A 25,369-nucleotide genomic window follows, 5' to 3' on the forward strand; every position below is an offset into this window, starting at 1 on the left:
TATATATATATATATATATATATATATATATATATATATATATATATATATATATATATATATATATATATATATGCACCCCAAAAGTTGGGGCGCATCGGCAGTGGGGCGCTTTGACCTGTTACCATTTTTATGGGGTACTGAAGATGTTCACAAAAAAAATGTCTTTTTCTCAAAACTTCCTTTTTGTGCATAAAATGTTGAATAACTGTCAATAATTGACCACTTTTAAAAATTCTTGCAGCAAAATGATCATCACACTCGTCTTTACTAAACAGGGGATGATCATGCATTAATTCCCTCAAATAAATTTATGGGAGACATAAAACTCGAGTTTCAAACGGAAAAAAAGGTAACATTTTGTGGTGTAATAAAATTGTTCTAACTTCAGCTACGTGTATGAAAATCCCGCACTAGGTACTTTTTTGTGTTTATTATCTGTGATCAAGAGGAAATGGCCATACTATTCATAGTTTTGAAGCTATTACGTGATTTTGAATGTCTTTCATCATCACCAAACATAACACACTGCACAAAAACTACGGTAGCTTTCTCTATCATATTACTGGTATAGAAGCATTGCATATCAATACACATTGTGTATAAATATCATTCACTTAGGTGAAATAATAAAGATAGGAAGACCCGAAAACCAATATCAGCGCCGAGTGGCAGAAATAATAATTTCTGAGAAAAGTGGTAGAATGTTACAATTGGGGATGCAGCGCAGCCACCATAAAACAATGTACCTCATTTATTTATTTATTTATTTATTTATTTTTTACGTTGTTGCCTATTGTGCCGGTAGGCATCTTCCCGGTGGGGCCTGATGGTCGGCCCAGCCCGTTCTGGCGCAGGCGAGTGTTTATAGTGGCCCCATCATGGGGAGCACATTGTACACTGTTTGTGATAATGCTGCTGAATTACAAAAATGCCAGGCCAGTTACTGTTGTATTACTTTACTCTCATGGCAGAGTAATAGTGATGTGCATACATAAGTATACAGTGATGCATTATTAATATAGTTGGTGGTAAGCTTAGATTGTGGAGGGTGCACTATTTCAAATTCATGTATAAAATGCAAACAGACTGTACTTACTGGGTTCTAGGTCATGGGAAGGCTGTTATACACATTTGAGGTTTAACAAAAGACCAATTGCTAAAAAAGATATTTATTCAGAGCATATGATAATTACAAGAGTAAGATCAATCCTTGTTTCACCTAAAGTCTGTGGCACCAAATGGCAGCGGTGGTTAATGGCCAACCAAGACACCGCTGGGGTGGCACCAAGCACAGGGTGTGGGGTGTGACGAGGGGGAGTAGTGGGTGCTGTCCAGATAGACAATTTAACTTGCTTCATACACTTGTATGCAATGCAGTTGGGTTGCATACCTGACATGACCAGATTGCAAGACAATTCACCTTTCTCTAACAATGATAAATTTTTCCTAAAACTCCTGATTCTTTACTTGCATGTGGCGTTACTGCTCTTTATTCTCCACATGCAACAGGTAAGCACTGAACAAACATAAAACACCTTGCTAACCACTAGGAAAGAGTTAAAACTCCTGATTAGATACTTTTATCAGAAAATATTCTGTAAAAATAGCACTAGTAAAATTACACACATGTGTATTGATATAACAAGTTCCAATTTTGTGATTTGTTTTTAGGACTGATTCAGTTGATCAACTCATGATTGTGACAAGTAAAAATAGGTTGCTTTCTCATCAGTTATTATAAACTCAAACTAGTTCTTTCTTAGTGTTTTCTGTTTGATTCCTGGCCAACTTTCATCTTTTCTTTGGCAAACCTTTCACACAAGAGCACTGTAGAGACTGTAGGCAGAGATTCAGGTACGGTGGGGCAGACTGAGAGCTTTTTGAGTAGATGGGACATATTCTGCCGGCTGCTATATATAGAACACGTGGTAGTGACTACTTGTATTGTCATACTCATTAGCACCTCCATTTCTAAGTGCATTTAACATTCCCACTTTGTATATGCTGCTGTATGCTAGTAACTAATGTCCTACCCTTCAGTGGGGTGCAACTTATAAATCCAAGTAATGAGAATTTTCTGTAATTTCTTGTCATATAATAACAATTAAATTATTTTCTTTTTAGACTGTTGTTGCAAAGATAATGAGTAAAATCTTGATATCATAAGGCTGAGAAAGTGTGCGGTATTTTGAGACCACCTCTTGTAGGTAACGTAATTTTTATTATTTTACTAATAAGCAAGAGTGAAAATTTCCATTTAATTGTCATTATGTGTCAGCATTGAAAATGGTTTGAACTATAGCATTTTTATTTTAGCACCAGCTCTAGTAATGACTTGACTTTTTAAATTACAAGGCATGGATTTGTCAGCTATGTAACTCTACTGCATTACTTGAGTAAAAAAACATCAAACATATAGGGGTGCATTTTTTGTTGTCTCGTATGGACCAGCCCCACCAGGTCCTTGATAAGGGAAACCACAGACGCCATTCCTATGTGTACACACGTATCCTTTGTCACAATACATGGCAGAGTGAGGCAGCTTGATAGTGAAGCAAATTAAATGAATCATGTTGGAATGGACAACACAGAATCCCAGAATGAATGTTCAAACAAATGATATTAGGAGCTGGAAAAGCTCCATAACTACAGAAATTAAAGTGTAGCTGCAACAACAGTAGAAGGCACACAAATGTTATAAAATACAGAAACTCCATTATCCACATCAATAGAGCCAAAGCCATTACAAATAACTAATATTTATGAATTTTGCATTATACATCCAAGTGGGGAGTTCAGTCTCTACTGCTGCAGCAAAGCTTGGATGGCCCCAGTGGCACTATTACATAAGTTGGTGCACTGATGGTGCTACTGCTGTCAGTTACCGTTCACTATTATGTAAAACAATTAAAAAGAGGATTAAGTACTTTTGAGACTAAGATTTAAGAAAGCTCTACTTTGATAATTAAGGATGCAGCCTCTGTTCATGAGGTATCCATTAGTCTGGCAAAAACTTAAAACCATCTAGAAATTACCTAGTTTTCTATTCAAAGGGCCACCCAGCTGTTGTGAATATCAATAACGTTGGTAAAAATTATTCAGTTCATTATGCATCCATTATGCTAATTTTCTGTTCTAAGGACCCATGACAGCCTCATCCATCCTTCAACAACCCATTCCAGATCATTGGTCTGGTTTTGATATCAGTTGTCCAATCAGTAACAACATTAACAGTTCAATCATCAGATAAGCCATATGACAAGAATAGCTCTGTCAGTAGAAAATATTGATACATATGATTATCACAGGTATTGTCAAAGTGCCGGGCCAATGTCAGCTTAAAAAGACTAATCAGATTTTTGCTAAGTGTAGATAGTCAGTGAAGTTAGGTGTGGTTTTGAGGATTGGCTATGAGATGTTGATATACCAGTTGTGCTATATTTGTCATAGTGATGAAGCTTATATATTTTAAGCGGTATGATATCTGTTTAGTCATTTTATTTAGACACCATGATGTTACTAGCCATGAAAATTACTGATTATTATGAAGCTTGCATAATAATCAGTTATTGTCTGGTCATACAGCACACTCAGTGAAGTGTTTGTGCTGAATTGGTCTAAGTAAAAATTTACATAGGTATTCATGCCAAAATTAGAAGACAATCGATAAAATAGCTGATGGGAAGATTTTTTGTTTGTTTGTTTGTTTTGTGTTGCATGTACTCACAAGAATCTGTGAAGAAATGAGGGGCCAGTTGCATATAATGGGTATGAGGTTTCAAATATTGGGACTCCAGACAATACATTCCTTTTAGATTGATGGCCAACAGTGCTGAATAGGCACCTGATAAAGTCCAATACAGATAAAATTATGCCTATGCTGATTTGGCTGCATTTAATTAAGGGTAAAAGAAAGCTCATGAAGTTGTGCAGAGAAGGTTCATTGTACAGGATGGCAAGGAAGGTCAAGGGCTTAGGAGTGGTGTGCGAGTGCTGGGGAAGGGTAATGCTATGTTGCATCACTGCAGGGCAGGAATAAATGCCAGGTTTGTTTTCCTATGATCCAGAAACAGTTCTGTAACATGCAAGGGAAAGAACACATGGCACATAACAATCAATCATTGAGAGCGTACATGGGGGGGGGGGGCACCGATCCCTTACCCCTCAGATACCATTCTGATGCGCACTCCAGTAATTCCTTGCAGTTTAGTGAGTTTCACATCCCAGAATTCTACAGAGTACTCAAGGGTACCAAGCATTGAACAGATTTGAGACTGTCAATGCATACTCATAGTTACTCAAGGTGAAACAACTTGTAGTTACATCTTGAGATTCTTCTGGAAATGACATAAAACTCAAGTGTAGCAACAACAAATCTATGATCAGCTCTGGTTGCTGATATCATGAGCCTGCAATTCTCAACCTATTGGATATTGCAAAATTCAGAGTGAGCTGTTGGTCTTTCCGTTATCAGAGTGCCATAGGAAACAACAAAAAACTCATAGCTAGCTTTCTCAATGCCATTAGTAACATTGAAGTTAAAGTTGCCCAAGACAGTGAGTGCATCCCAAGGGGAGCACTGGTCAGTATGGAATAGAGTTGAGCATAGAACACCACCTCTTCAATTGCACATATTGCAGTAGGACAGTACACTGCAATAAGTGACATGAAGCCTAAAGTGTGCTTCACCATTATATGTTTACTGACTGGAGTAACCTCAATAACAAACAGCTACAGTCTGATGGAGGTGCCTAGAGCACCCATTTAAGATGGCATAGTACTGAATAATGGGAAAAGGCAAGTGCTTTAATCATAAAAATGTAGTTATTTGAAATTTCCCTAAAGTTAATTTCTGCTTCTGCTGTTCTTGCAGATTGTAATGTAGTTTGGACATTGTATATAGATAATGTGGAGTATACTGTACTTTATTACTTAGGTGCACTGAAATTACTTTACAATCAAACTCACCATAATTACTCGTCTTGCTCATTTAATTTTAATCATGCAGTCTGTGACAGTGAATGTTTCAGGCTTGTACATTACAACTTCATGACACTTGTACATGCATGAGTAATTTATAGATCAAAAAGTTCATAGATGATGAGTTTGTTAGTGAAATTGCACATAATTTGGCATGTTGTATTTTCTTTAATAGGACAAAATCTTGGTATGTACACATGGGTTTCCAGAAATAAGAAAAAAAATTCCCATTGTGAAACAATATAACATGCAGCACTTTTTTTATGTCGCTGCCTATTGCGCTGGTAGGCATCTTCCCGGTGGGGCCTGATGGTCGGCCTAGCCCGTTCTGGCGCAGGCGAGTGTTTATAGTGGCGCCATCTTGCATTGCACTGTGTCTGTCTGTTCCTCTGGCCAAAGCAGAGGGAAAAGCAATACCTCTACTTAATTTCTCTAAAGGAGCTGTGAGGCAGAGTACCATATTTAAATAATTAAAATAATTTTTGTATTAAAATATAGCAAATAATACATATCATTTACTTTGTATTTCTTTCAAAACTAAGCCATTCATTGTTGTGAAGATCATACAACTTCAGTTTCTTCTTGCTGTCCTTTTATCAAGATGTAATGATGAGCAAAATCAGGCTTTCAGTGTTATATGTTATGTGATCCATAGTAATGTATTAACTAAGCATATGTTGTGACTGTTTCAACTTAATATTTGGCAAAAATTAATTTGGAATCAATATTGGCATGACATTCCTGACACCATCTGTCAGGTGAAAGCAGCCAATGATGTTTACTTTATTCAAACACAGTTGAGGAAACAGTTATCAACCTGTACTGCATCGATCCCCTAAAACAAAAAGTTTTCAGTGGTGCCAACCATTTTTTTTTTTTTTTTACATAAATATTTTGTACTTAGCCTAAAAGTAAGGAAATGACAATCCTTTGATTCTCATCATCTACTTTTTTTCCATCCTTCCTGTGATAGATGGTTGGCAGTGTCCAGCTGTCATAACAATTATTGTAAGCTCATGACTATGGTTACATCATCCGATGATGCAAATAGTACATGCGTGATAATGCCCCTTCCCTAACCATCAAGACTCATCAGACACAGCTACTCCAGCTCTGCCTGCCATTGTGACACTGGATTCCAGTTCTTTCTTTACCTCCATACTTTTTTACTCCTCCCATAAGTGTGGCAGTGTTAAAATTATGCTTTCCCACAAACTTAAAGCCAACCCCCCATTTTAAACAAATTGCAGCAGTCAAAACAAGTTCTTAGTCAATCCATTAGTATGGATCACATATCACTGGAAGCTTGATTTTATTGATCCTTACATCAGCTTGACAAAATTAAACTAGAGTTGCTAGGTGTTCCCTTCAGTGGCTTAGCTTTGCAAGAAATACAAGGTGAGCAATGCTTTCTTCGTCATATTGAAACAGCAAATTATTTGAATGGAACAATATGGTATTTCACCTCACAGCTTTTTCAGAAAAGCAAACGAGAGTAAGTATAAGCACTTTTCCTTTTGTGCAGACCAAAGGAACAGATTCAGTGCTGACCTCTGTTCATATTTGATTATATCCTTAAATGCTCATATGGCATTGAGGTGTTGAGTAACCAAAACATGTACTTGCTTTTCTCTATTTGATAACCTACCTAGGAAAAACCTTGTACGTACAAAGCTGTTTTACAGACTGACAGTAACTGACAATGTATCAATCTTATGGCCTAACATTATATTCCTTGGGAAATCACTTGATTATTTGAAATGAGTAAATACTACATCATCTTGTCCAAAGCATACATCAACAAAGAGCAAGTTGTGGCAAAGAAAAAGTCTAAGGTGGCCAATCTGCAACTTTGTTTCATATATGAAATTTCAAGTCCGTTTAGGACATTTTCTGATGAAGCAATACAAAACATAGTTGCAGATTGGCCACCTCAGTCTTTTTCTGCCTGACGGGTAGAAGACTAGGGAATTGGGTGTATCAGATACTCAGAAACAGAGTTGAACACTGGCAGACATGTTTTTTTTTGTTCTCCTGTAGTGTTTTATGATACATAATGTAAGATTAAATTACAGCCATAACAAGAATGCAACCGATATGAGAAATTTTCACATTTTTATTATAATATCATCATAGCAATATTTTTGAGGCCAATTTGATCTCTCACTTTGGCTAGAGGAAATGGGGTAAAATGAAGACTGATTATTCTTATAAATTTATGAATACTAGAAAGCAAACAGCAGGCAAGATTGTGAATGTCCATTAACTTTTTTATCTGTTCCCTGTAGACAATTAGCCTCTTAAAAATATTGCCATAATAATGGATCAGTAACATATGTAGAAATTTCTAATCATCTGCTGCATTTTTGTTATAACCGGAATTTGATTTAACATTACTTAGCATAAAGCAATTACCAGAGAACAAAAACCCATGTCTGCCTGTAGTGCCAGACCCGCCTGACAAAAGGGCCTCCCATAACTCACTCTGAGAGGGGGTTACCTCTTTGGCTGACTCGTTAAGGAGTGCCTTTCCCATCTCGCTGGTCGCAAGTTTGATCCCCGGCGCCGGTAAAACCCTTTCCTTGTCTGGATTCATTTCTTGTGTCTTTTGTGACAAGCAGAGGTCGTGTGGAGTGTGGAGTGAATTTCAGGCAAAACATGTCAGTGTTCAAATCTGGTTCTGACTCTCTGATGCACCCAGTACCTTGGTCTTCTGCTCATCAGGCATTAATTTGCTCAGGCTGAGAGCACGTAAGTGAATGATGTCTGCCTCGCCCCAATTACACAGCTAGACCCAGTCCATCACTATCACCATGTTCATGAGCCCCCATTGATAAGTTAAAATTCCCTTACAGTATCACAAATAATGGATTGAGGAAGAGGCAGATAGTTTCCATTTCCCTAGGGTAGCTATCTTTTGGATATTATTAAAGTATTTTATGTTGAGAAGAAATTTGAAATCTTATTTCTTACACTAATACTGACTCTCTTGAAGATGTGATGTGTTAGTTTTTACACTCACTTGCCTACACACTATCAAATTATACATTCCCTGAGTATCTGTAGTGCCACTTGTGTTTGATGTGAATGACTGTACCTAATACTGATTTGTAGGTGATCAATCAAACTTTCTGGTGTCTTGTTTACTGCTGCAATCTGGTAAACTTTGTTGAATGATACTAGTTGTATCTGCCTAGTATTTGAATGATAATGTAAATTGAGTTTAAATGGTGATAATATTTTGGAAATGTGCTTATTTTTACTTTTAGATGTAAAGCACCTCAGTTGCTGATGCAAGAGCCCTCTAGCTGCAAGGAGATTAAAAGATACTCTAAGGTCAATAAGTGTTTTGTAGACACAAGTTCATTTGCATTAACTTTCCATCGTGATGAGTCATCTTTAACTCACTAATAATAAGCACAATAAACTGTGCTGATCCACAAGTTATTTTTCAGGGAAGCAGATTGCCCATTAAAATACTTTGGTATGTCTATCCAAATGTACTTTTCAGCCAATGCAAGTATGACAAAGAAATAAGAACAATGTACCTTTTTCTTTGGTGCCATAGGCAAACTACTGAAGCTGTGGGAGTTTTTAGGGTCCCAGTGCTGTTTTCACATACAGATCTGACTATGTGACTTTATGGTTGTTTAAGTGAGACAAATATGTAAGTCAGTTAACTAAATGCACACATGTATTTTAAAAATCCTAATTGATGGCAACAAGATTAAAAGTAAATGACGTATCCAGCTATTGTGGAAATGGGAAAAATGTAAGAGACAAAAGTGGTATAGGGAAGAGTGGGTACAGGTAAAGGAGACAGACTTGAGAAATTTAAGACTCCAGGTATCAATCAATCCATTAATGAGGGCATACGCAGGGAAGTCCCACTGCAGGCCCCCTTCCCATTCCAAACACAGCAATATCTATCGACTTACTCAAGCTACAAGTTCAGTTGGTATCCCCTTAGTCTCCACTCAGGGTTGTCTCTTACAGAAACAATCCAGCGAGCAGGGTCAGCTTCTATACCCAATTGCTATAGTTGCAGTTAAGACTACATGCAACCCACAGATCACGGCCTCACTTTTAGCAGCTTTGCACTGATGTTACAGATACCAGATGCCTTTCCACCCCTCAACTTTGCCACAGCCTCTCTGACCTCGTCAAGAAAGGGCGGGCTTTTGTTGATGGGTGGATCAGCATCCGCTACCTGCAACCCAGTAGCTGGAAGCTGCCCACTTGGAGGATCCACCATCTACAGCTGCTCAAAGTACTCTGCCCAATGACTCCTCTGCCCATTCATGTCCAACACAAGTCAACCATCTGCTGTTCAGATAGTGCTAACCTGAGAGGGAGGCTTGGAGCAGAGCTTTTTCAGGGCTCACTAAGCAGGCTAGAGGTCATTTGTACTTGAGATGGCCCTTGATGCCCTCAGCGACTTCTGACATACCTCCTCTCGTCTCTCCTCAGGAAAGTTCTAGTCCAGCGTGACAAAGCTTTATAACGGACCCGATCCCCAGCAAGCCTGGTAGCGCAACTCTCGTCAGTATTTTCCAGTGTCTCCTCTGAGATAAAACCACTCCTAGATTTTGGGCACTCTCCAATGCACTCCTTTGAAGCTTGAGTTTCATGTATTAAGGTATCCCACAGTTCTACAGGGTCCTCACGGGCGCCGAGCACATTGAATCGATTCAACATCCGAGTTGCCACAGTTTACCTCCCAGGTTTCCCCAGGTATCCATTTATCACCCAAAAGGGAGGATAAACATCCGGGTGAGCTGCATGCCAACTGCCAGGGCCAGGCTTTGAACCCGAGCCTGTGGATTCGTAGTTAGGCACGCTAACCACTAGACCAGCGGTTGGCAACCTGCGGCTCCGGAGCCGCATGTGGCTCTTTCAAGAGACCTGTGTGGCTCCTGCCTGAATTAAAAGAGGACTCTTTTAACCCTGGCTCCTGCCACCTACTACTTGGTTTGACACAGTCATTCCGGCTATAGCCGATGACTCTGCGTAGACATTTATTACCAAAGGCATCAATCCGCCTCTCCAAGTCCCCATTTAGTGTCCATATCTCACAACCATAGAGTAAGACAGGGAGCACAAGGGACTTGAAGATACAGGTCTTTGTCCTTTTGCACAGGTATCAATAATGCAATATACTCGTGCTGAGCGAGTCCATAACACTGTGGGCCAAGCCAAGTCGACATTAAGACTTTCTGACAAGACTCACCTATGTTCTGAACTACACTAGCAAGGTATGTGAAGCTTTTCGAGATCTCGATGTCCTCGCCACACACATGTACAGACTGTACTGTTTCATCTAGCAAGCCTCCAAACATCTGTACCTTGGTCTTGGCCCAGGAGACCTAAAGTCCCAAGTGTTTTGCCTCCTCGTGCAGTGCCTTGAGAGCCATCACCAAAATTTCCAGCGACTCTCGAGTCGAGTTTGGTGTAGAGCATCTCTTCAGTTTCACACATCTCGGTAGGACCGCACACTGTAACAAGAGACATGAAGCCCAATGTGTGCTTCAGCCTCACTCACATTATACGCTCATCAACTGGAGTAACCTCAACCACAAATGGCAACAGTTGGCTGGAGATGCCCATAGCTGCCCCCTTAAGACAGAAGCTGCTCATGCTGGACCAGTAGTAGGTGTCCACCCTCAGCCTTCTGAGCTCATTTGATAGGTTGGGCAGTCGATCATTTTCCGAGAGACTCCAGATGTTCCAGGAGCCCACACACAGAGCCCTCCGCAGGTTAACCCCGGGTCTGGTTCTACGGGCAGGCGCAGCCTCTGCACCACCCCGGCCACCCCCACAACAAAAGGAGAGGCTAGGGGGCAATTCCTCCTTCGAGATGCAGGGTCCCATAGGCTTTGCCCTGCACCCATCACTGACGGCAGGCTCCCCGACTGCAGATGCTTCCTGGTATGATGACTGAAAATGGTAGACTTACATGAAGCAGACTCTAATGACATTTTTCTGTTGGTAGACATAAGCAAGGCAAGGTAGCAAGAGATTTACATTATTGTGAAGGTTGGATGTGGTATCCATGCAAGACCAATGAGCTGAGGGGAGAAGACAGCAGTGAACAAAAAGAAAATTTGCAGAATGTGCAAACAGCTATGAGTAGGAATGATTCAATGTATGGAATGTGGGAGGTAAGCAACTTTGAAAGTTTATATATGTGATTATTTGGCAGTGATATGATGCTATGAAATATGAATGATAAATACAGCAAACCAGAACTCACAGATACCCATAATAGAATCCCTCTTCTGTTGTTTATAATCAATATTCCATTGGACGCCTCTTCCCCATCCTGATGTGTCCCCATTCTAGCCGGTATGAACTCATTATTGGTATGGTTGCAACTATCCCTTTGTGAGGATGACAATCCTTTCATTTTCTTATAAATCTATTGTGGCTACAACTGTCGGCAATAGATTCTCTCATAAACATCTTCCAGAGTTTGTGGCAATACTTTCCCATTGGCTGCTACCCAGCAATATCATTGCTAAACTGCAGTGCTGAAGCCATGGCTGATGCATCGAATTCTGAGGAAACTTCAAGTAGAGGATGATTAGATAGAAACCATTCCTGCATAGCTGTTTGTTATCTATGTGCCTCATGTTATTTGACTAACTGCTTTTCTGCAACAACATTTTTTGTTGTTTTTGGAGCCTTCACAAACCATTTGTCTTAGGGAACTATCTAGTAACAATATTCAAAATCTATACTTGCTCCCTTTCTCAAGTGGCTGAATTACCTAGAAGTTTCCTGTGCCTAGTCCAACTTGGCTTTCCCATTTTGTAAATTGATGACAAACTTCCTGTCCATGATTAATTTCAATCATTTTAATTTATGGAATTAAAATGAGCGACTTAAATGCAAATTTGCATTACTGATGAAGGCAGGCAGGGAAAGGTTTAACTTTTAAACAATGTAACAGTGCACTTATGTATCAAAATAGAATGTATCATTTCAATTAATTATACTGACAAGTTTTAGTTTGTGTGGATCAGTTACAAGTGCACCAGCCCACATTAAAGAACTTGTCAATGCATTATTGTCAATTAGCCTTTTCTTTTTAACAAGATTAACCATCTTTAAAACTATACTACTACTTGTAGATCATAACCCTTGAATGTACAAATCTCAAACAATTATAGTCTGCTTTGGACAAGAAGCAAGGCTTTTCATAATCATGATTTTTCATTTACTTAAAAAATAATTTTGCAAGATAACTGCTTACAGAATGAATAAAAGCATTTGCTGAACAGCCCCTACAGGGATAACTTCTGGACTGGGGCATTAGTGATACAATTCATGTTTTAAGACAACCAACTTAGGGAAAAATTATTCAAGTATAGGTGCATTATCTTAAACAACCTTGGTTATCACAGGTAATCTGTAAACATATAAATTTGATGTTTAAAATTCTAAAACACACAAACTCCCTTCACCTTATAACAAACTAACAAACAGAAAATTATATATATGAAATAAACAAAGGTAAATCTTACTGCCTCTAAAAGTATTGAGAATGCACACTATGAGACTTATAAAAGTGTAACGTTAGAAATGGTACATACAGTTTATACATCCTTAACCTACTACTTTTGACGATGTGACATCTCTGTAATTTACAAAAATGAGTGATTGACTAGATAAACCTGTAAATTGAGGATAAACTTCAATATATATTTATATTCACAACACCTAAAACAGACTTGTGCATAATGTCCACAAGACTCGCATTAAAGGAATCTGTGACATGGCCCTCTCACAAACTGTCCTGTATTACTTTCATCTGTAACCATTGCAGTCAGAACTACCTAACTAGGAAAACACTAACCCAATGATCTGCACCTACTTATTGTACAATATCTGATATGGTAATGTAAATCAGAATAACCTATAAAGCAAAATAAAAATCCCCATCCATTTTAAAATGCCAATATTTTTGGCTAATGCCAGGCTTTAGCCCTTTTGGGAATGTGTAGAAAATCACCTGAGTAATGCTAAAAAAGTGTAATAAATTATTTGAGAAATTTGTTCCAGAAGTGCTCAGGGAAAACATCTTCCTGGTTCTCAACACACTGAAGCAAGCAATTAAAAAAGTTGTGCAACTGACAATTGATATTCTAATCCCGTAAATTAACTAACCACTTAATAGCTATCACAGGCTATGAAGAAAAGTTTACCCATTCCCCTTTTTTTTTTTTCATACATCACGGGTGACCTAGGCTGAAATGAACTTTTTGGCATGATTTACTATATGAAATCCATGCACAAATCTTTGAAAATGTGATCCAATTTAGATTTGATAAAAAAATCCTGATTACTGGATGGAGCTTTGAGACTGGCCTCATATTATCTGAACCTTAATAGTCATGTGATTCACTGATTAGTGACCTTTCTTTAATAATACACAAACACTATAAATACCAAAATATTAACAAAGTTGTTTCACCTACATCTAAAAGTTGGCAACATCACTGCAGAATCACTTCCTATAAATATTTGCAATTCTTTTTTATAAAAGAGCAATACAAAGATATATGAAAGACTGTCAATAACAACAACAATTAATACAATCATACAAAAATGCATTTTACGAGGCTGCTCTCTCACAACCTACCTGACCCAGCATGACCTTGCCTGTGCTGACTCCTTAAGCTCAGTGACACTGGCCTCTTAAGTCACCACACTGAAGATCAGCACGCCCATGTGCCTGGAAATAACTCATTATGTATTAAGCTACAAATTTTCCTGTGTATACTTGCGTATACTTCAAATCTCTTCCAATTTTTGCTTTACATTCCCTATGGTACTGTATACCATTCCAATAAAAGCACAAAATGCTTCCATTCATGAATGGACACAATATATTCACAAACTGGCTTCTTCTCAACTATTCAACCATTTGCACACTAGAAACTTCTCTACTGCAAAATGACATATTTTCACATACACACACATTTGTATGTGCGTGCACACACACACACACACACACACATTCATGCACACACCCTATTAGAATGTTGGAATACAACTTTCAACAAATGGACTTGGCACTAACTACATTTCAAGTAGTAGTAATAGCAGTAGTAAGAGTACTGGTAGTAGTAGTAGTAATAATATTCTTGCTGGCCTCAAAGTGTTAGCTACACAAATCTTCAACTACTAACTCCAAACATTCTAATTTACTAAAGTGTGTCCTAATTTGCCAAGCTTCCTTTCCTTTTAAAAGTTTTCTCAACACATTAACTCATACTTTAGCTTTGGTCATAACTATCATCTAGTTGAAATTCAACTCATCGCCGACATGCACTCCCTGATGCAGGGTATTAGCTCTGTTTCTTTTTACGATTATCTCTTCTTTTATCATCATGGAGCTGTGCCACCATACGCAGCTCTCGGCAATCCCGCTGAAAGCAGAAGAGAACATAAGAGTCAAGTTTCTGTGGCATGTTACAGATGAAGTACTGAAAATTATACTAGATGAGCTTGGATAACATAAGTTGCCACACATCTGTAAAGGAACATGACCAACAAATGGAAGAAAAAAATAATCCTTTCATAATTGAAGAGACTTAACATTACAATATATTTTTTCCTTGTTTAGTTCAAGAATGTTGACTGAGTGAATACCACTTATATTGAGAAATTCACTCTGCAACTAAATAGGAGGCAGCTCTTACAATAGAGGTAGGTGAGGTAGGAAACTGGGGATTTCCTCAATTATTCTAGTCTACTGGCATCACCTATATAAATTATCACATAGCTACTTCTCCATCCTGCCTCTGCAAGATACATTAATCAATGATGATTTATTAACCCGTACAGCGTCAGATACATACGACGTATGTATTATTTTTTAATACCATTGAGCATCAGATACGTATATCGTACGTATTTAATGTATTATTTAGTCCCGTCACTGGAGTGTGTCAAGGTTGATTTCTGTGGTGGTGCCCAAGTAGACTGATCCTTTGGGAATACTGATCACCCAATATATTTCATTTATTGCCATAACTGGCAAGCCTGGCAGCCATTATTCTGGGTACAAATTTTTTTTTATTTGTGCGGATGTTGGAGGTGGTCTTGGAGATCGTGATGTGGAAACTGAAGTGGTTCGTGGTTGGAAAGTGGTTTGACAGTGTGGGTGAGGTATAGTGAGTATACTGACGTCCAGAACCAGCAATTTTGTACCGTCAATTTTGGTAAGGAGGGGGCCACGTATAAACTGTAATTGTGTGAGCGAACACTCTTGTGGGCGACTGTATATTGAGTTGAACTATCAAAAAGCTCAAAATGAGTTACTCTCTAACAATATATATAAGTCTGCGCTACATATGTCAAGAGAAAACAATTAACTCTGATACATACGCACAATCCAAGAAAGTCTATTGCAATCAACATGACCATTTCGCTTCCCAAATCAACAAAAAATGGCCCAAAACACTGACTTATAGGCAATGGTAAGCTAAAAGACATTACATTTTTTTCATTTTTCGTGATTTTAAGCGGTTTTATAAAAATAAAAAATTCCTCCGACGCTGGGGTGGGGAGGTAATTACAAAATACCAAAACGCTGTACGGGTTTATAAAAGAAGAGAAAGGATACTTACCAAAGTCTCGTCATCAGGAACTCGTGACAAGAAGTCTAGTAGTTCGTTATTGATGACTGCATGTGGCCGGATCAGTTTGCGAGTGAATTTGTTAACACCCCAGAGCATCACCAGGTAGCGAATGGGGATATAGTACAGGACAAAGGTGCCCACAAACAGTACAATGATGAGTAACCATGAGAGGAATGGCACGGAGAAGTTGAAGGTGCTGAGGACAAGACAAAACAACCAGTTAAACTAAGGACTACTAGAAAACAGAGGCAAGGGTGTGAGACGACAGCCTATCCGTCTCCACTCTGCTTGTAGTTCAAAGCCAGGATCCCTCGGCAGTAAGTCAAGCATGCTAACCACTGCACTATATATCATCATGAATACAGTATGGGTCATGTACTCCATTATATTTGTGCTATACACTGGAATCATGGCCAACAAATAAATAATCAATTAATATATTTTGGCCGTAAACAAGAACAGTTATTTACGCATTGCAACTGACTGACAGTTGCAATATATGTGACAAGCTATTAGGGTTAATTTGTAGGGGTATTATACACAAGTTTGAGAAGCGCAATAGTGGACTTTTTCCCCCATTCCGTTTTGCCCTTGAGTTGCTTCCTTTAGTAATGCTAAAAGTTATTTATAATTTGCATTACAAGTAAAAAGTAAGCCTTACTTGTTGACGCTTTCAAAGAGGGATGCAATGGCACCTATGGCATTTTGGACAGTTGCAGTCACCTCTTGTATGGCCTGTAGCCTCTCCTTGAGTGACTTCTTTTCCTCCTGAAATTAAGAAAAAGATTGTTTATTATGAATACACAAATGAAACTGTAAATATATCATGTGTATTTTTTTGTATGAGTCACACCAATGTATTTCACTGTAAAACCAGTCATGCTTTTGTTTATCATTGTGAGTAAATGAGTAAAAAACTTAAATCACTGTGCTCTCAACCAAAGAACCAGATAAATTGGTGTAAGAGTTAAATACTGCATCTTCATTAAGAGTTTATTAACTAGTTAAAAAGGAACAAGGCCCCTACACTTGAATTTAAATGATTAACTAAAATCAATGTCCCCACTTTACTGAGTTTGCCAGTGTTCAGAAAAACACTGTGTTGACTCTGCTGTTAGAAATAGTTTGATAGGTAAATAACTTATATGCTCCTTCTTCAGGATACTGGACAAGTATAAGGGGAAAAGATGAATGTGATCAATCATACGAGTATTCAAGTTCTTCATAAAACAGGAAAGTATTTTTTTTAAATAAAAAGAACATATATAAAAAAAAGTAACAATAATTAATGAGGAAAGGCAACACTAAGGAAAGTTTTTCCAGGAGAAACTGTTGTATTCAATGGTATATAATCTATAGTGTTGCACTGTACAGCAGAGCATGCCACCAAATGGTTCAGTGTGAAGGGGAGGACAAGATACAGTACACAAGTACACACAGACTGAAGCACCACAGGACTCTCCAAACACTTTTCACACTAATTTTCCCCAAGGACTTGCTGGTAACTCTGCACACATTGTAAAGTTGCAATGATAATCAACTCAGCTTTACACACTAGGTGGGTATGTCAAATAAGCTCCAAGAATGCATAAGGTGAAAAGCAGGTCCACAAAAAATCACCGGTCAAGCAATCCCCAAAAGATCCAATTCTAGATATTAAATACAGTACTTCACCTCTCTGGAGGGGTTAGTGGGTGTATTATACCTGCCAGAGTCATCCTTCTCATAATGCCTTATCCTTACCTCTGCGTTCCCACTCTGGAAATACAGCCCAGCATTTGTGTGAAAAGAGAGTTTCATCATTCATACCGCACACAGGCTCGATATGTAGACATTGAAATCCCAGACCAAGATACACTGAATCAACTGCTACATAAATAACTTTTACACAATCAATTTTATAACACACAATTGTGTAAAGTTGATGTTTTTTGTGAGTGCTCTATCTCTACATAAGCTGTAATGCTCTGTAAGGTATATCATGTACTGAAGCATGATGCACAGGCATATTGGAAAAGAGAAGCCATCGTAAAGTGAGGACTGAGCAGATGCAAGACTGATTTTATGTATCATGGTCTGAGATTATGTGAAAATTATGTATAGAGATTTGGGAAAGACAGGAAAATTTTAAAATGAATTGAAAAGAAACAGTCTGAATGCAAATGAGAAACATCAAAAGCTTAATAAAAGTTCAAATGATCATAAAATTTTGTCAGCTGCTATGGTAGATTTCTACTGTAAATATTATTGAAAATGTGCAACAAAAATTAAGAATATACTCAGAACTGCAATAATACACTAAAAAAAATTTAGGATTACACAACTGGGGAAATTATCAATACCACACCCCTTCCACCTCTTATTTTCACAGCAGAGATAAAGACGGCCACTGATCTTGGGCAAAAAATATAATTTGAGCTTGTGACTGGTGTGCACTTTATTTACTTCTTTGACTATGATGAATTCTGTTCCATTATTACCCCTTTACTGAGCTGGGCACCAAGACACCTGGCATACCACAGGATGCATCAACCGGCACTTGTTCAGCTTTCAGGCTACTGTCAGCACAGATTGAGTGACAGGATTCTGAACTCACAATGTGGCAAACTATTACACGAATTTTTTTCAGGTTGTCATAATTTACTGAATTTTAGTAACATTTCAATTTGTATGGATAACACTGCTGAAATACCCTACTTTGAAAAATGCTTGTGTATTGCCCAGATTTCATTTCACTATATCTCCACACAAGCACAGCGTGTCACGAAACACACGAAAAACTAATCCAGACCAGGAAAGGGTTTCACCAGTGCTGGGGATCGAACCTGTGACCAGTGAGATAGGAAAGCCACTCCTTAACCAGTTGGCCAAAGAGGTACCCCCCTCGCAGAGTGAGTTATGGGAGGCCCTCCCATCAGGTGGGTCAGGCATTACATTTAATCAAAATGAAAATGCTGAAAGGTAAAGTATCAGTAACCAAAATGAATATGTATATATATGTCAAACAAAAATAAGAGTCCAGAGTTCAACAACAATATATGTCAAATCCACCTACCTTGTCTTTTTCATCGTCATCAACTTCATCATCATCCACAGAGATGTCAGTATCCTCCTCACGGTGATACATAGTTCCCACTATCGCCAACACCTGTCAGTTGACAAGCAAAAGCTTGGCGTAAGTGCTTGACTTATCTACATTTATAAGTATATGAGGCGTCTAGTGCTCAAGGGGCGAACAAGCCAATTACGTAGTTTTGAGCTAAAGGCCTTCAAAGTCAAGCATAGCAAAAACATGATGAAAAACACACACAGCAGTATCATTATACATCAATAGAAAGCTTTCAGCTAGACAAATTCCATGGAATCAGTGTTTGTGTGAAATTGTGTTAATTATTAAAAAAAAGGGTGTTTTTTTTATTAATGCATGTTATCCAATTTAATCAAAACTCGGAAAATTAAAAGAACATGATGTAACTAACAGCCAGTTTAAATTTCAAAACAAAATGTCCATATTCAGGTGTTTTATGAGTGTTTTACTAGTGCTTTTCGCCCTTAGAGCCCTGATACAGCCGACTTCATACACTCTGCAGACAGGCAAAAACACGCTACTCTCACCACCCTTCTACTGGACCATGGAGACCGACTTCCCATTTTCACCTTCACAGAGGGTTGCACAGTGCTTCCATCTTGCGTAAACCAGTGAAAACTCAAAATCTGCCATGTTAGCATGTTTGCCCCTCGTGCTCTAGACGCCTCTTATATAAACAAGTACATACAGGCAGGCACACACACACACACACACACAAAGAATATCAGAAAGTTGTAAAGAATACAGAGAATTGCAACTAAAATGGTCCCAGAACTCTCGAATATGACGTATGAAGACAGATTGAAGGAGATGGACGTGACGACACTGGAACAAAGAAGGGAAAGAAGAGATCTGATCACGCTTAAGTTGGTAAATAAGTTTGATGAGGTGGATAGAGATGATCTCTTCTTAACTGTGAGAATGCAGGGGCAGAGAGGACATAGGAAGAAACTTAATAAAGGAACCTGTTTGAGTGACTTAAAGGTGGATAAATGTAAATATGGAGACGGGACTATTAGAGCTTAGCTCAGGCCCGGTAGACTACAAATAGGTAAAACACACACACACACACACACACACACACACACACACACACACACACACACACACACGGCCAGGTAGCTCAGGGGTAGAGCGTCTGGCTCACAACTAGAAGGACCGGGGTTCAATTCCCCGGCTGGGTGAAGATAAGTTGGGTTTATCTTCTTTCATGTGTAGCCCCTGTTCACCTAGCAGTGAGTAGGTACGTGACGTCAGGCAAGGAGTTGTGACCTCGTTGTCGCGGTGTGTTGTGTGTGAGTGGTCTCAGTCCTACCCAAAGATCGGTACTACGAGCTTTGTGCTCTTCCATAGGGGAATGGGTGGCTGTCTCAAGAGAGACCCGCAGCAGACCAAGAGGTGAACACACACACACACACACACACACACACACACACACACACACACACACACACACACACACACAAACATGGATCATTCCATAGCTGATGGCTGGCAAGGCCACAGAATCCCTAAGAGGATAGAATCTTATGGCCACCTATACAGACTAAGAGTTGGGACATACACAAGGTACTGTTTTATATTGTCTACCATTACTGAATGAAACAGATTCATAATTCTGAGGTTTTGTGTATATTTATATACTAAGTGTAAAACACATTTCAAGTTTGTTAGAAAACCTGAAATATAATTCATATGTAGTTTACTGTAGTTTATGACATGCAAAATTGCTTGTGAAATCTATGTCGCAAGTTGCTACTTTCTGTAGTAGATACATATACGTAATTTGAAATGTCTTTTTGCGGCATCTTTTTTTTTACACCTAAAGAAAGACTGAAATTCAAAGAACAAACTGCATCCATCATAATGGCTGCTGTCTTAACATATCAGTCTCTCACAGCCCCAAATAATTTTAATTATTTTTTAAGTGTTTTGCACTTTCTGCAGACAAATAATCATCAGTCTCTATAAAGTGAAAACTACATAAAATTTAACAAATTATTTGGGTGCGAGAGATGTTTACATGTTAAGACTTAAATGGAAGATTAAGATATTGTGGAAGACTAAGATATTTTGTTATAAAGCAGAGCAGCAACACCTGATCTGATGAGATCAGGAACAAATCAAAATCACAAGACCAGTCACAAGTAGCACACTGGCTGCATCACAGCAGTAAACTGACTGCAGTGTCATAGCAGTAAATCACTGTGGACAACCCTCTCAACTGGAAGCTCCACATCTCCAACACTGTCAGAGCAACCTCCTACAAGCTGTAAATGCTGCGTAGACTCAGGACGCTGGGGGCACCGGCTGCTGAGCTGTGCGGTACATACACAGCATTTATACTGCCAAAACTCATGTATGCCTCCCTGGCATGGTCATCCTCCCTTACCCTCACCCATCAACAGCAACTTGAGAAAGTACAGAAGAAGGCATTCAGGGTCATTTCAGGCCCTGATTACCACACCTACGACAATGCCCTGACCACCCTGAGTCTCCCGAGGCAATTATAAAGCAGAAAACTTAGCATCACCTTGCTTCACCATCCTCGCCACCACCACCTCCTGCCACCCGACGCGCCTCCCCCCCACCCACTTCACCAGGCATCACAATAAACTCACCCCCTTCAATGCATCACGAACTGGCCGATTCAAACAAAGCGCAGTGCCGGTGATAGTGCTGATGACGAATAATGCCCAGTAGAGATAGTCCTGTTAACCCAAAGGGCCGCAGTGTAGATTAGCACCTCGTCGCCATCCTCTTTCTGCCCCCTTCACACCACCCTCCCTCTCCCTTTTGTTTCTATTATTAGGTCCCCCCCCTTGCCTATTTAGTATTAGTTTATTGTATTTACCATTTGTATATTTTCAGCCTAATGGCTGCCATACCTTAATAAACCTGTTATTATTATTATTATTATTATTATTATTATTATTATTATTATTATTATTATTAAACCGACTGCAGTGTCATAGCAGTAAATTGACTAATATTCTTGGTGTAGTAACTCATACAGATACTGCCAACAGAGACAGACATGTGAAGTCAAAGTATAGAGGAGACCCTTCATTTTGCAGACTATAAGGGGAAACTGTTGCTCAAATTTCTAAGTAAAAAATATTCTCAATTATGTTAGACAAAATTCATAAATGGTGTAGAGTTAGAATATAAACATTTCCATGATGAGCACCGCCACCGCACATCTGACCTGCAGCACCATTTTTGTTTACATGCCACATGCCGGTGTCGTGTTTTTCCTCGTCCTCCTATTACTGGCCATCCATTTTGTTTACAAACCAAACGGTGGATTGCTATGAACACGTACGGATCCATGTATGCAGCTGATTGGGTGTACATGGCTGTCCCCTCAGTGTTTTCAAGCACAGGATGGCTTATTGTTTTATTCTTTAATAGGAAAACATCAATGAATCCAGTACAGCGCTCTGTTTTGTAACAGGTGAAGTGAAGGACCATTAAATAGCCTTCATGCAGTGATACATCATTAAATTTATGGGAAATAGCATCTTGCTATTTTCAAAAAACAAAATTGTCTTACCCGACTAGCTGCGTACACATATCCGTGTTCATAGCAATCCGACTTTTGGTTTTGTAAACAAAACAGATGGCCAGAAACAGGAGGACGCGGAGAAACATGACACCGGTCAGGGGTGAGTCTTTTCATTGTCTTTGTTATCATGCTAAGACACAAATGACTCTTGTCCAGCACCAGTTCCATCACATTTTGTACATAATGCAAATCTTAATACCAGACATCTCATGAATTAGTGTTGGTGTTTGGTATATGTTTGTTCTACAGCCATTGCCAGTTACCAAAATTAATAGAAATATGGATACCAATGAATAAACTTTCATACAAAATGCCCGACCCACACACTTACAGAGACACAATAAAAACAATACTTATGCTGTATGCACTATCATGTGAATGTCTTGTGAAATGTGGTCAGGAGAAAAAAAAAAAAAAATCATACTTTAGTGAAAATTCAATTATCTAAAATATTGGTCCATGAAATCAGAAGACAGGGAAACAAATTCAGGAAATGGAGGGTCAACTGTATATATAACAATGCTCTCATACTTACAATGTAGTTCTTAAGGTACACAATCAAGAGGATGATGGGGATCATGTAGGGCTCGAAGCAGTAAGTTCCCACCATGAAAGCAATGAAGGCAAAAGTACTCCTGATTGGATACTCCCACTCAAAGCAAGACCTGCAACATTAGTATTAGATTTAGGAATTCAACTTTCAATCAGACAAGCTTGAAAAGTTACCCAAGAAATTAAGGACTTCTATAAATTCCTCATGAGCTTTGACACAAACTTATTGGCACATCTGTGAAGTCCTTGCTGGATACACACTAACAACTGAATGAACACTCCCTGGCAATAATAATGTTCAAATAAGTATGTGTCCTTGATTCTTCCTGGTGTCAAGTCTGAAGAGAGAATTGTTAACTGTTTGCAGTATAAGTAACGCTCACTACCTTCAGGAGTTCCCAGAATTTGTTATTTGTGTTATGGGTGATGAGTGATTAAAGTCTATCACTCACCATCTATGCAAAAATCCCTGACACTGTTACATCTCAAACTGATACAAATTATATATTCATTATGGGAAACCAGTCTGGTGGGGAGGAAAGTTCTGATGCACTTACTTAATAAACTTTCCACCCTCAATGAAGTCCATGATGCATGCCTTCAACCGGTTCACATTGGTTATGAACACCTGTCTCTTGAACTTCTGCTCCACCTGCATGAACTTCTCCTCCTTGGGCATGAAAGTCCTCACAGCTGCTCGTAACTGAAACAAAGGAAGAAGTAAATAATGTGGCATTTCCTGTCTCTTTTTAAAAGATTTTCTATGTAGAGGAGGCATGAGATTTTCTGCCAGTACAATTCTTTATCAGTGGAAGCAGGTTGTAACACCAAAGGTCTATAGAGATTCAGGCTATGTTGGCAAATGATGAAGCCATTTTGATGCATATTAACAATAACAATACTTACGGGGTTCCAATATATTGTACATTCTAATAAAATCTCTGGGTTGAGTCCTTTTGCTCTCATCCTCAGCTTCTTGTCTTTCAAAGCATGCCTGGAAAAGATTACCATTTTTTTTTTTTTTTATGTGTAGACTATAAAATGTTTCAGGTAATATAGGATAAATAGTGTAGAAAATGCATAAAAGGAATATGAAAAGGAATGACAATATGAAATATTAAACAGGTGACAAATCTATGAGATAGGTAAAAAATGATAAACATTGTCAATCAAATTTGGTGAAAAATGGATTTTTTCAATGCTGGAAAGCATGTGCCACACAACCCATTATGAAATAAACTTTATGAAGGAACATAATATGAAATTGTAGCTTTTTCTCAGGCAACGAGATATATCATGAAGGGTAGTTGGTTCTGTATGTTCCAGTAAAAATATACTGACTGATGTGTTGAGTTGACAGGGATGTTGTATGATATGGACACTGTGGAGTGATATTATAGTTACCATTTCTTTTCTCCATTCCTGATCTTCAGTAATGGAATTGCAATTTTGCCCAGGAATTCCACTTTATGATCTCTGTCTTCATCGTAGACTGTTACCTCCAAAATGCTGTGTATGTCTTTGACATTGCTGAAAATGTACAAAAGAGCATAATTAGATGTAAGCATTGATGGCAGGATGAAAATGTTCCTGATATTAAACAACATAGGAACATTTACCACCAAATGTTCTCGATGTGCCAGAAATTACTGAAGTAGCACAACATACTGAAATCATCCACCACAGTACAAAACTAGGAAGTTTGTGGCAGCAATACTGTTTACAAATGAGTTACTGCCAACACAGAATAAGAAGAGTATGTAAACTCTTCTTTTTCCTGATGTACTGATATCCCAACATGACAGCCTCATACAATAAGTCTCTATTCCAGTGGTTCCCAATGTTCTTGCATTCACAACCCTTTTCCCCAAATCTTGAAAACCCGGTGACCCCCTGATATCAGTAGTTTGTTTTACCCATTTTTAAGACAAATTTTCACCCAATAACCGACCCTGACATGCCCCCAAAAGATGTCCTGATGCCCTCTCAACACTCGCCAGCAGGCATACAGCACCAGCAGAATGAAAGCATAGAAAACAAATCTCAATGATAAGCTATAAAAATAATTCATCCCAGACAGTTTTAACAAGGTTCTGTGACCTCCCAGTTAATCATCCTCGATCCAATAGTTGGAAATCCGATCTATTCTATATTTATCCCCAATGCCTTTTCCCACCATAGGAACTTTCCCCATGGGGATGGCCAGAGAAGATATGTCTCCAATTTTAGCTGTTCTGGCACTTCTTACCACATTCCATCCCTCACCTGCCAACTTTCTCTCTACAACACTTATACACTTTGTTGATCCATTTTCCTGGCAGGCTCACCCTAGTTTCTTCTTCCTCAGTCTTGCCCTCGTATACTCTTCACAAAGCCATCCTCGTTCTTGTCACATCTCAAGAGCATCACACCACCAATTCACTTGCTCCACAATCTATTCTCTTTGCTGTTACTCATATCAAAAACTTTCTTGCATATCTTAATTACATTCTCTATCCCATCTTGACACACCACATGCATCTCTTATGG

At 38.7% G+C, this 25,369-nt stretch overlaps 1 protein-coding gene across 3 annotated transcripts in view; it reads right to left on the reverse strand.

The window, feature by feature from the left end:
- Nucleotides 1–1,156: 1,156 nt before the first annotated feature.
- The window catches only part of LOC127005894 (multiple C2 and transmembrane domain-containing protein-like), a 30,977-nt gene continuing 6,764 nt past the window's right edge, over nucleotides 1,157–25,369 (reverse strand). Inside the window, exons 6-14 of one of the 3 annotated variants that reach the window (XM_050875237.1) lie at nucleotides 24,245–24,370; nucleotides 23,747–23,834; nucleotides 23,398–23,543; nucleotides 22,824–22,953; nucleotides 18,688–18,780; nucleotides 17,307–17,390; nucleotides 16,294–16,400; nucleotides 15,621–15,828; nucleotides 1,157–14,417 (exon numbers count right to left, since the gene is read on the reverse strand). In XM_050875237.1, the coding sequence (XP_050731194.1) occupies nucleotides 14,337–14,417; nucleotides 15,621–15,828; nucleotides 16,294–16,400; nucleotides 17,307–17,390; nucleotides 18,688–18,780; nucleotides 22,824–22,953; nucleotides 23,398–23,543; nucleotides 23,747–23,834; nucleotides 24,245–24,370 (1,063 nt within the window). In that variant the 3' untranslated portion in view covers nucleotides 1,157–14,336. The remainder of the gene's footprint in view (nucleotides 14,418–15,620; nucleotides 15,829–16,293; nucleotides 16,401–17,306; nucleotides 17,391–18,687; nucleotides 18,781–22,823; nucleotides 22,954–23,397; nucleotides 23,544–23,746; nucleotides 23,835–24,244; nucleotides 24,371–25,369) is intronic. The other 2 variants (XM_050875238.1, XM_050875239.1) reach the window with 2 other exon arrangements.

Source organism: Eriocheir sinensis, chromosome 31 (genome assembly GCF_024679095.1).
Source record: "Eriocheir sinensis breed Jianghai 21 chromosome 31, ASM2467909v1, whole genome shotgun sequence".
Classification (NCBI taxonomy): Eukaryota; Metazoa; Arthropoda; class Malacostraca; order Decapoda; family Varunidae; genus Eriocheir; species Eriocheir sinensis.